Source organism: Brachyistius frenatus, unplaced genomic scaffold (genome assembly GCF_029030835.1).
Source record: "Brachyistius frenatus isolate BFR_SWC_R1_liver_20210118 unplaced genomic scaffold, ASM2903083v1 Contig_131, whole genome shotgun sequence".
NCBI classification, from domain to species: Eukaryota; Metazoa; Chordata; class Actinopteri; family Embiotocidae; genus Brachyistius; species Brachyistius frenatus.
In genome coordinates, this window is record NW_027210730.1 from 264369 (window position 1) to 277078 (window position 12710).

Here is a 12710-nt window from a genome sequence, read left to right on the forward strand (position 1 = left end):
TGTCTCTGCCGCTGATTTCTGTAGTTTGACACAAAATCTGATGTCTTCTGCTCATCTTCACGGAGAAGTCACGATGTTCTCCGACCAGCGGTCACAGAAACGTCTTCCTCAGGGGCTGATGTTTAGATTATTATAGGTCCGCCTGTTCATTTTAATCCAGATTCGTATATATTTCTGACCCATTTTGAAAGATTTAAATGATTAAGAACTGATGAGCTTCAGGCTGAATCATACAGATAAAGTATAGAAGTTTTCACAGACAAACTGGAACGTTGTTGTGGTCTTGTGAAGTTGACAGTATGAAAACTCTCTCAATAAATCCTTTAAAGTCATCAATGCAGTAACCGTTTTTTGATGTTCTTTCATGTATTTATTTTGATCTGTTCTCATTTCTCTGTTGACAGCAAAAATAAAGAGCAGACAAAGAAAGCAGGACATAATTATTCTTTTTTTAAACCTTTTATATTTCTTTGGGTGCATTTAACGGCCGGAAAGTTTTACCCGACAACGTTTTGACTTTCCTGTAGTATTGTGTTGAATTCCACGACACGCTGAGGTTTGTGGGATTATTTGTGCCTCGGGTGCAGCTGTGCCGCAGAAAAATGTTGGTGTAACTAAAACTGTAGTCTGCTTTTTTTTAACCCCTCTCACCCACTCTCCTCCTTTTTAATTTTGCTACGACTTGCAGCCCAGCAGCAGGCGTAATGACAGCGCCGTGCTGATGTGTGTTTTCTTGTGCTGAACCGTTCCGGTCGCAGGCAACCCGTCTCAGCCCACCTCGCTCCATTACATGAGCCCGTACCAGCTCAACGACTACGCCATGGCGCTGCGGGCCGTCGGGGAAATCATCCAGGACTACGACAGCGACAAGATGTTTCCCGCTCTGGGCTTCGGCGCCAAGCTTCCCCCCGACGGACGGGTCTCACACGAGTTCGCCCTGGTGAGGAGACGACTTTCTGAACATCCTGACATCCATCTGACCGCATGCATACACGAAACACGCAACCACTGGCCTGTTCATTTATTCCTCATCATTAAAGCTGAAGCCACTTCCTACGAGACCTCCAGCAGAAAACTGCAGGAATGATTTACAACAAAACAATAAATACATGGCGGCGTGGCAACAGAAAGCCTGTTTAAAGTAACGAAATAAAAATGAACCACGGCTGAACACCTGCAGCTCTGTGAGGATGTAAGTAGGAACAGCTGAGCTTTGTGCTAACGTCAACATGCTAACCTGCTGGACAGGTTTCATGTTTGTAGTGTTAACTGGCCTCTAATTGAGTTGAGAACTGGTATTTGGTCAAAAACAAAGAAGGCAAATTGGACAAATTAGACTGAGTTATGAGAAGCACCAGTGTCTCGTACGTCAGAGTGTCTAGGAACCGGAAATGTCTCCCTCTTTTTGTGCAATCCATCCAGCAGATGCAGGATTATTTACTATACAGAGCTGAAAACTTTCACCTCTTGTTAAAACTAAAGGAAAAGTCAGAAGATTCAATCTCTGGGAAACATGAGTGTCTGTACCAAATATTGTCCCAATTCATCCAACAGTTAAATTCTCGTGAGACCAGAAACTAAACTTTTGACCGAAGGAAAAAAAAGAGTTTTTCTGCCAATGGCTCTAAAAACAAATCTTTGAGCGTCCTTCATGCCGGCTCCAGGAGTTGTTCAGTCACAGTGAGAACACAAACAACTTTCAGAAAGCATAAAGTTAAACTAAAACTACTCTACGGAAGTCTTATTTTGGAGAGCCCTGTCCTTTTCGCTCTGTTTATCAAACCCTTAGTTAATTAGGGATGACCAGGTGATAATAGGAATAATAGTTTAGAGCAGAAGATTCGTCTGTATGCGGACGACGTGTTGCTGGTTGTCACAGATTTTATTCTGGATGTAAATTAAATGTTCAAGTTATAACTACAGCCCTAAAAAAGATAAACAAAAAAGATTTGATTTTAAATGGAAATCATCAACTATTAGAAACCTGGGGATTCAAATACCTAAAGACATTTCCGAAATATGAGTATTTATGGCCCCGTAGGTAGGAACATCAAGTCAGATATCGGGAAAGAAACCCAAATAAACTACAGACAACATGCAAACAGGCACTTTCGTACTCAGACGAGCACTTCCAGGCTGCAGTGTGTTGGTGGGTGGTGAAAGCTGGCGTCCAAAAAACATGAAGGAGAGCATCCAACCTGTCTGCTCACACTGTGCTGATGGAAGCCAAAAAAACTGGTTCGTTTTTGGCAGTACATTCCTGTCAGTTCTGCAAAACTGCCAAATGTATTTATGTATTTGCTATATAATGCCAGTGTAATTCCTACTGCAGTTATTTCAACTGCAGTTTCACCTTTCCGTGGACGTTTTACCAGATATAGACACGATTTGATAATTCCAACGTAAGGAAATCACGTAGTCCATTAATGATACATAATCTGGATTATCCTCGTCCTTATCTCAGCACTGTTAGCATTCAACCATGCATCGTTTCAACTCCCCTCCACCAACACATCCATCCATCCATCACACCACTCTGTCCCGACGGCTCCTCGGCCGCCCGTGATCCTCCTCCTGGTCCGCTCTCACCTCCCAGATGTTCCGTCAGACCTTCAGACGAGGCACGTGTGCATTAATCTAACCATTAAGGATTCACCGTCGTCGTGGGAGACGTAATGATGCAAGCGCCGTTTAAAAAGCAACCGAGTCTCGTGTGAGCCGTTCGTACTCACGAGTAACCAAGCAGAGCTCGTCAAGATGCTTTCTTACTGAGATAATTAGAGACCACAACATATGGGCAGCTTAGATAATGTACTCTGTCTTATACTCAGTCAAACAGCCAGGCATCAACATTTCTCAAAAAATGCGGGAGACAGAAAAGATTACTGCAACATCTGAAAACACAGATTTACAGCCAGTTAGACGAGAAACTGTCATCAGACTTTGTCTCTTTATAATCTTCATAAAGATGTCAAATCTTTACTGAAACACAAGTTATCAAATTGCAATAAGTGCTATAATTTTAACGTAGGTTAGATTTTGACTTCCTTCGGGGGCGTCTGTGATCCTGCACTCGGCAACGTTTCAGATGATACTGGGGTGTTATTGATGTTTTGGCCCTCCGGGTGCTTGTTTATGAGGCCTCTTGTAATCTCGTTATCCTGCAATTTGCATGCAAAAACATGACCAGTTAGAATATAAATTGTAATTCCATCTCAGTAAACATTCCCATAATGGGATATAAAAATCTGCAAATGCGTAATATTTCTTCTCCTCCAGGATGATGCGGGGTTTATTTTTCATATCAAATCAAACAGTTTTTGGACTTTGTTTTTATTTCAGCAATTTATACTGGTTTTCTTTCTTTTTTTAACATACATTTTTACAGCTGTATGTATATTTTATAGACAATTGAACAAAATACAGAAAACAAAACTTCTCTCCACGTTAAATATTTTACTTGGAATAGAAGAAAGATACAATTTAGAAAAGGATTACAAACAGGAATCCAAACGTAAAACTACGACAACAGAAAACAAACAAAACGAAAAGAGGGACATGTGTAAGTGTTTGTTTATGCACAGTGAGGTACATTAAGTTGGGAGTATTGAATTCAGTTTAACTTTGATGCAGAAATGTAACTGCCCTTGAATATACTGTATTTAACACGTTCTTTATGTTGTCTGACGTTAAATCGGTGAAGGTGACTCAACGTCTCCGCCTGTAATGTTTCTGAAGCCGGAGACTGCAGATTATCGAGGTCTTCACAGTTCTCCTGCAACTCAACACTGAAACCGTGCAGCAGTGATGAAAATATTACCCACAATTCAACAGAATTTCCTCTGATGTCGGGATCAGTACGGAGACATAAATGTAGAGATACTTTACATGCATTCAAAATACGTCCTCTTATTTATGGCGATGATGGCCGTCATGAAATTAACACTAAAGTCTAAAGACACGAAAGTCTTTGTACGAGATTACGACCAAAATGCAAAACAAAAATGGCCGAATACCGTCACTCGTGATGTTTCTGTTTCATCCTGCTTCGCTGTTTCATTCCTTTGTACATAAGAAACATGTTAATTACAGAGAAACATCAGATGTTGTTGTTTTCTCACCGCTTCTTTGTCTCCCTGCAGAACGGTAATCCTCAGAACCCGTACTGCAACGGCATCGAGGGCGTGATGGAGGCCTATTACCAGAGCCTGAAGTCCGTGCGTCTCTACGGGCCAACACACTTCTCCCCTGTTATTAACCATGTGGCCAGGTAGGTCCACTCATCACAGCCTGTGTGTGTGTGTGTGTGTGTGTGTGTGTGTGTGTGTGTGTGTGTGTGTGTGTGTGTGTGTGTGTGTGTGTGTGTGTGTGCGTGCGTGCGTGCGTGCGTGCGTGCGTGCGTGCGTGCGTGCGTGTGTGTGAACTGCTGCACAGCAAACGCAGGGGATTAAAATAAATGTGCTATTAGCTCCGTCACCTCGGAGGAATCGATCGGTGCTGCAGAGCGATGCTGATGAAGGTAAACGGTGTGAACGGTGACTGAACGGTGACTGAACGTTGACTGAACGTTGACTGAACATTGACTGAACATTGACTGATTGACTGAACGTTGACTGAACGGTGACTGAACGTTGACTGAACGGTGACTGAACGTTGACTGATTGACTGAACGTTGACTGAACATTGACTGATTGACTGAACGTTGACTGAACGGTGACTGAACGTTGACTGATTGACTGAACGTTGACTGAACGGTGACTGAACGTTGACTGAACGGTGACTGAACGGTGACTGAACGTTGACTGAACGTTGACTGAACGGTGACTGAACGGTGACTGAACGTTGACTGAACGGTGACTGAACGGTGACTGAACGTTGACTGAACGGTGACTGAACGTTGACTGAACGGTGACTGAACGTTGACTGAACGATGACTGAACGTTGACTGAACGTTGACTGAACGGTGTGAACGTTGACTGAACGGTGACTGAACGGTGACTGAACGTTGACTGAACATTGACTGAACATTGACTGAACGGTGACTGATTGACTGAACGGTGACTGATTGACTGAACGTTGACTGAACGGTGACTGAACGGTGTGAACGTTGACTGAACGTTGACTGAACGATGACTGAACGGTGACTGAACGGTGACTGAACGTTGACTGAACGGTGACTGAACGTTGACTGAACGATGACTGAACGTTGACCGAACGTTGACCGAACGTTGACCGAACGGTGACTGAACGGTGACTGAACGGTGACTGAACGTTGACTGAACGTTGACTGAACGATGACTGAACGTTGACTGAACGGTGACTGAACGGTGACTGAACGGTGACTGAACGTTGACTGAACGATGACTGAACGTTGACCGAACGTTGACCGAACGTTGACTGAACTGTGACTGAACGGTGTGAACGTTGACTGAACGGTGACTGAACGGTGTGAACGTTGACTGAACGGTGTGAACATTGACTGAACGTTGACTGAATGGTGTGAACGTTGACTGAACGGTGACTGAACGGTGACTGAACGGTGACTGAACGTTGACTGAACGATGACTGAACGTTGACCGAACGTTGACCGAACGTTGACTGAACTGTGACTGAACGGTGTGAACGTTGACTGAACGGTGTGAACATTGACTGAACGTTGACTGAATGGTGTGAACGTTGACTGAACGGTGACTGAACGGTGACTGAACGGTGACTGAACGGTGACTGAACGTTGACTGAACGATGACTGAACGGTGACTGAACGGTGACTGAACGGTGACTGAACGGTGACCGAACGTTGACTGAACGTTGACTGAACGGTGTGAACGTTGACTGAACGGTGACTGAACGGTGACTGAACGGTGTGAACGGTGACTGAACGGTGTGAACGTTGACTGAACGGTGACTGAGCGTTGACTGAGCGTTGACTGAGCGGTGTGAGCGTTGACTGAGCGGTGACTGAGCGGTGACTGAGCGTTGACTGAGCGGTGTGAGCGTTGACTGAGCGGTGACTGAGCGGTGACTGAGCGATGACTGAACGGTGTGAGCGGTGACTGAGCGGTGACTGAGCGGTGACCGACGTTGACTGAACGTTGACTGAGCGGTGTGAGCGTTGACTGAGCGGTGACTGAGCGGTGTGAGCGGTGACTGAGCGGTGTGAGCGTTGACTGAGCGGTGACTGAGCGGTGACCGAGCGTTGACTGAGCGTTGACTGAGCGTTGACTGAGCGGTGTGAGCGTTGACTGAGCGGTGACTGAACGGTGACTGAGCGTTGACTGAACGGTGTGAACGTTGACTGAACGGTGACTGAACGGTGACTGAACGTTGACTGAACGGTGTGAACGTTGACTGAACGGTGACTGAACGGTGACTGAACGTTGACTGAACGGTGTGAACGGTGACTGAACGGTGACTGAACGGTGACTGAACGTTGACTGAACGTTGACTGAACGGTGTGAACGTTGACTGAACGGTGACTGAACGGTGTGAACGTTGACTGAACGTTGACTGAACGGTGTGAACGTTGACTGAACGGTGTGAACGTTGACTGAACGTTGACTGAACGGTGTGAACGTTGACTGAACGGTGTGAACGGTGACTGAACGTTGACTGAACGGTGTGAACGGTGTGAACGGTGACTGAACGTTGACTGAACGTTGACTGAACGGTGTGAACGTTGACTGAACGGTGACTGAACGGTGTGAACGTTGACTGAACGTTGACTGAACGGTGTGAACGGTGACTGAACGTTGACTGAACGGTGTGAACGGTGACTGAACGGTGTGAACGTTGACTGAACGTTGACTGAACGGTGACTGAACGGTGTGAACGTTGACTGAACGTTGCCTCGAGCTGCACCAGAAGGAAACAAGCACGTTAAAAAGAAACTCCCCCGTGTGCCTCTGAAGATCCCGGCACTGTAAATAACGTTAAATGTCACACCTCCCACCGTTTCACAGATAAATGAATCCCTGCAGACACGTGGAGAAAAGATGTAGCAGTGCTTCAGTATGAAAACGACCTGAAGCCTTATTAAAGCCAAATTTACAGCCTGCAGTTTTATTGAAGCTACAATAAGCTGCTCTGTTTGAAATATTTAAAAGAAATAATGTACGCTTGCAGCAAGCTGTCAGCTGCACTCGACCAATTTACACAAACACCCGCTGACAAAAGGTTCCACGCTGTTTTGTAGTACAGTATTTTCCCACCCGACAGATCTGGTCTCAGGATCTTCAACACTGACTCTAACAAGCACTTTTCCCGCCTTTCATCTCTCGCTCTCCCTCTCCCTCTCGCCCGTCCGCCCACTCAGCCTCAGAATAGCTGCATTGTTCACTTCTGACTCAAACCCACGAAGAAGACGCCGCTTAAAAAAACGTGACACCGAGTCGCATCACCTTCAGAATTGCTCGACTGTTTTTGCGAAAAGTAAATAACATCCTGCGACATCACGTCAAACATTTCACCCTGGTTCATATCTAAGAAAAGTGCTGGGAGCTGAAACAGAGATCCGACTCCCAGCTAGAACAACATATTACACGATATGAAGCATCAACATCGTTATGTCCAATGGATGCTTCTGTATGATATTAAATTCTCCGTGTTTTATATGAACTTTTCAGGCTGTCTGTTGGCAGCTTCATGTCCTGCTTCAATAAAACAGTTTGGAAGTGTTACTTTCATTAAAAAAAAAACACTGATTATTGAAATTAATACACACTGATGTCCAAAACTTTTCCAAAATAATTTGTGCAGCCAAAAGCTGGAAAAAATGCTTATTTTTCCTTTTACATAACATTTATTAACGATGGCACTCCTCCTGTAATTGGACCGTTTGTAAAAAGCATCCTAATTTAATCTGATTTTATTGATCTCTGAGGGGTAATAAACAGATATGAGGTTTTATGTAATTGGTGATTGCTGAGTCGGGGTGCTCCAACAACTTCATATTGTACTTCGATAAAGTCGCTGCTTTCATTTAAATAAATCGACTCCACGTGACAAATAAACTGCTGAGCGGACAACCTGAGAAATAAACATTGATTGATTTAATATCAATAATATGTAAAAATCCAAACTGTTTGCCTGTCTGACCTCTGACCTCTCGCGTCCCCCCATGGCAGGTACGCGTCGGCGATGACGGACGGCTCGCAGTACTTCATCCTGCTCATCATCTCTGACGGCGTGATCACCGACATGGCGCAGACCAAAGAGTCCATCGTCAACGTACGGCGCCACTTCCTGTTTTCTCTTTATTTTAATAATCAGTTCCTCCAGGAGTTTTTTTGTGATAAAAATTTTTGATTTTGCAGCAGATTTTCTCAAAAATTGCAATGTAATGTAAAGTTGAGAATGAAAAATGTAAAAAAAATGTTAGCACTACCTGATGAAGTAATAAATCTGTCATCACTTCCTGTGATAATAATCCTGCTTCACATCACAGAAATATTTTGGTTCTAATCTTTTTAATGAATTTATTGAACTTAGAGAACCGTGGAGATAAAAGTTCCTAAAAGCTGCTAAAAGTTCCTAAAAGGTCCTTAAAGTTCCGAAAAGGTCTAAAAGAACACATTTCACTTCCTGTTTCTCCTCTTGTTCCTGTTTCTCCGGTGAACAGAGTTTTATTTGGTGATGAAAACAGGAGCAGAGACTTTCTGGTTGGAAATGAGGAGTTATTGTTATTAATAGCGAGTTTTATTTGAAAAGACTTAATTTATGATGTTAATACTTTCAGCACAGATTGTGATGACGACATTTTTTGTGGAAAGATCGCAGCAATACAAAAAAAAAGACTCTAGTTTGCTTGAATTTGTGTTAATTATTGTGATTGCACGATTTCCTAGAGGGACTGATTATTGTTTGAGCTTTATTTTGAAAATCATCTTAATTCGTAAACGTACAGTGATGTACGATGTTTGATGTTTGATCTGTGATTATTCAGCTGGTTTGCTAACGTGACCGTGATGACGATCCGATAAAGCAGCAAACACGTAAAACAGGGAGATGAAGAAAAGCTGCTGTGTTTGTCTTTTCTGTCTCTCATCTTCACTCATGAGGGAAGGAGGAAGAGGAGGGAAGGGAAAGGAGGAAGAAGAGGGGGTCAGTCTGCCCCCCTCCCCCATCCTGCTGCGTTCAGCTCTAATCACTCTGCTTTCTAATTAGAGTCATCAGAGTTAATGTGTGGAACCATTTTGGCTGAGCTCGTAAATTGCCCCCCCCCCCCCCCCCCACCCCAGTGATGTAATGTTATTGTAAGATTGGTAGAGTAATTATTTACTCGCTCGCGGAGGATCCTCGCCCCTCGTATCTCCAGCTATTTGTCCGTCCATCTCATAACCGCATGGAGTTATGAAACACTGAGGAGGAGAAAAGCTTCATTCATCACGGGAACTGTACTCCAACAAGATTTAATAAACAATATTGCGAGGCAGGGCAGCAGCTCAGCCGCCGCTCGGGGCGCCGGAGGAAGTAGACGGGAGTCATTTTTAAACTGTCAAGCTTTTGGGAAGATTTAGACAAAGTTGTAGATGCATGAAATTGGAAATCTGGAAGTGGCGGAAACAGGAGTTTTCACGGAGGGCAGATGGAAAACCGTCAGTCCGAACAAAGACGCCGAGCTTTTCCATCCAGTTTCCTGGACTGATACGCTCCGATTTACTGAAGCTTAGCGTGTGTAAAATCACATGCAACTGTCACGCCACCCGCAGATACATGTTCAAGCTGATCCACCAACAACGTGCAGTGAGGCTTGAGTCTTTTAAATGTGGGTGTGTCTACTTGAACGTGTAAAGTACCAGGATGTATTTTATGGACGCAGGAAACCAAAGAATACGCAGAGAACGAGGTTTTACACCCGTTTAAACATTTCTGATGTCAGAGGCAGAAATTATTCAGACAGGTCATCTGTCCAGAGATGATATTTCAGAGTTATTGATGAACTGAATGATGATTGACAGCCAACAGCGTGCTGTAGGTATCTCTGCTGGGATATCTCAGTCCTGTTCTTCAGGGAAGCTGGCCGGGTCCTGAACGCGTCGCTGTCCCTGGTCCTGAACGCGTCGCTGTCCCTGGTCCTGAACGCGTCGCTGTCCCGGGTCCTGAACGTGTCCTACAGGTAGCTTAATAAGGTTCCCACTGAATGAAACCAAGTCATCACAGAAAGATCTGGACCTGCTGCTCAGTGTTTGTTGGAGGATCTCATCCGTCGTCCTCTTTTATCAGATGTTGTTTTTCATGGCTGGAATCACTTTAAAACACGTAAACACATCATTTAAACAGTAAATCACCTGCAAAACGGGTGCAAAATAAATGTGCAAACACAATTTTAGTTCCCTTTATTCCCGATGTTAGTAAATCCGGCCCTGAGATTTAACGTACAGTTGGTATTTTGGTTTTTTTATTTCCATGACGACCTGCAGGATTTAAAACATGTTTCCTTCTGTTCCTCTGCAGGCCGCGTCGCTGCCCATGTCCATTATTATAGTCGGAGTCGGACCAGCAGAGTTCAATGGTGAGCAGAAGATCATTAATGTGTGTGAGCATGTCCTCCTTCCTGTCTCCTCCTACTCGGCTCCTTCATGTCTCTTCTTCGTTCTTTCTTCTTAAATGAACGTCCACCTCCTCACTTCCTCCCCTCACCTCTCCTCCTCACCTCCCCTCACCTCTCCTCCTCACCTCCTCTCCTCCTCACCTCCTCTCCTCCTCACCTCCTCCCCTCCTCACACTCCTCACCTCCTCTCATCCTCACATACTCTTCTCCTCACATACTCTCCTCGTCACCTCCTCCCCTTCTCGCCTCCTCACCTCCTCACCTCTCCCCCTCCTCACCTCCCCACCTCCTTACACTCCCCACCTCCTTACACTCCTCACCTCCTCACCTGCCGGCTCCCCGGTCTTGTTGCGTCGCCACGGTGATCACGCTTCCCTGTTGATAACGTCCGGCTGCTCGCGGCTTCACGTGTTCTCTGGTCGGCGCTGCGTGTTGATGACTGCAGCGGTCACGTGTCTCCGTCGCTGTAACATGGCCGCCGCCTCCTCACAGCGTGACTGATGTGCTTCTCTCTTCAGAAATGATCGAGCTGGACGGGGATGAAGAGAGGATCTCCTCACAGGGACGCTTCGCAGAGAGGGACATCGTTCAGGTTCAAATCATTATATTATTACAACTTTATATCTTTCTGTTCTTCTCTTCTGATTCTTCTTTGATGTTTTAATTCATTATCTCCTCTTTCCATGTGTCCTCCTCTCCTCTCCTCTCCTCTCCTCCCCTCTCCTCTCCTCCCCTCCTCTCCTCTCCTCTCCTCTCCTCCTCTCCTCTCCTCTCCTCTCCTCTCCTCTCCTCTCCCCTCCCCTCCCCTCCCCTCCTCTCCCTCCCCTCCCCTCCTCTCCTCTCCTCTCCCTCCTCTCCTCTCCTCTCCTCTCCTCTCCTCTCCTCTCCTCTCCTCCTCCTCTCCTCTCCTCTCCCCTCCTCTCCTCTCCTCTCCTCCCCTCCTCTCCTCTCCTCTCCTCTCCCCTCCTCCCTCCCCTCCCCTCCCCTCTCCTCTCCTCTCCTCTCCTCTCCTCTCCTCTCCTCTCCTCTCCTCTCCTCTCTCCTCCTCCTCCTCCTCCTCCTCAGTTTGTTCCTTTCAGAGACTACATTGACCGGAGAGGGAACCACATCCTCAGCATGGCTCGTCTGGCTAAAGAAGTTCTTGCTGAGATCCCGGACCAGTTCCTGTCCTACATGCGGACCAGAGGGATCAAACCGGGGCCCCTGCCACCTCCTTACACCACCTGCCCTCCACCAGCCCTCCACCCGCTCCTCACCAGACGGGTGAGCCGGATCTAAAGGCCGTGGCCTCCCCCCAGCTCCTCTGGCCTCTGCTCTTCTGTCTCAGCTGCTTCTTCTCGCTACTCTTCACTGGAAGCTCGTGAGCTCGTGGCGAACTCCGCCGGCTCTCTCATCTCGCACTTTCGGGAATGTTCGGCCGGGAACGGTGTTTCGGGGAAAACCCCGAGTGGGACGTTTCCACTTTTTTTTTGGAGGATGTGACTTCAGTGGACGAAGGTGAGGGTGCTGAAGGGTCCTGGTGGCGGTCTGAGGTCACCTGGCTGCACCGGGAGGAGAGAACGGAACAGAAACTCAGGCTGAAAGGGTCCAAAATGAAGAGGATCGCTTTGGAAACACTGTTCTTCTGTCTGCTCTTTCTATTTCCACTTCCTCTTGACTTCACAAAAAAACTCTCTTGATATCTAAATGTTTACAAAATGAAGGACTGGGGTGGAGGAGGCTCTTTTTCTACCGATCAACGTGAAAACGTTCAGATTCCTATTTTTCGGCTGCAGAAACGGGAGCTTGTGACTTTGTACAAAAAAACTGAGTGTGAACTTTTTTCTTTTATAAATGGAGCATGTGCTAGTTTAACAGAAGCATGCACTGTTGTCCTGCGCTCAGGGCTTCGCCTCCCCCCCTCCCCTCCTCCCTCCCCTCCTCCCCCCGCTGCCACATCTCATTATGAACAAACCCACCTGAAATCTTCCCACGCTCTTCTCTTCTGCTCCGTCCACCTGGCTCCGCTCAGAAGGAAGGTGGCGCTGCCCGTGAGTCCGGTCCGATCAGATGCAGCAGGGACTTCAACCAGCCTTACTCTTTTTGTCAGATAACATTCGTGGCTTCTGGAAAACGTGGATCTCCGAGCCCAGAAGTCAAAAACACACACATCCCGCCACCC

The 12710-nt window shown here is 46.2% G+C and overlaps 1 protein-coding gene across 1 annotated transcript in view; it reads left to right on the forward strand.

Moving 5' to 3' along the window:
- Nucleotides 1-12456, forward strand: part of LOC138630272 (copine-8-like) — a 61575-nt gene extending 49119 nt beyond the window's left edge. The window contains exons 15-20 of the mRNA XM_069714501.1: nucleotides 759-940; nucleotides 4143-4270; nucleotides 8124-8226; nucleotides 10453-10510; nucleotides 11068-11141; nucleotides 11615-12456. Of these exons, the coding sequence (XP_069570602.1) occupies nucleotides 759-940; nucleotides 4143-4270; nucleotides 8124-8226; nucleotides 10453-10510; nucleotides 11068-11141; nucleotides 11615-11827 (758 nt within the window). The 3' untranslated portion in view covers nucleotides 11828-12456. The remainder of the gene's footprint in view (nucleotides 1-758; nucleotides 941-4142; nucleotides 4271-8123; nucleotides 8227-10452; nucleotides 10511-11067; nucleotides 11142-11614) is intronic.
- Nucleotides 12457-12710: the final 254 nt, after the last annotated feature.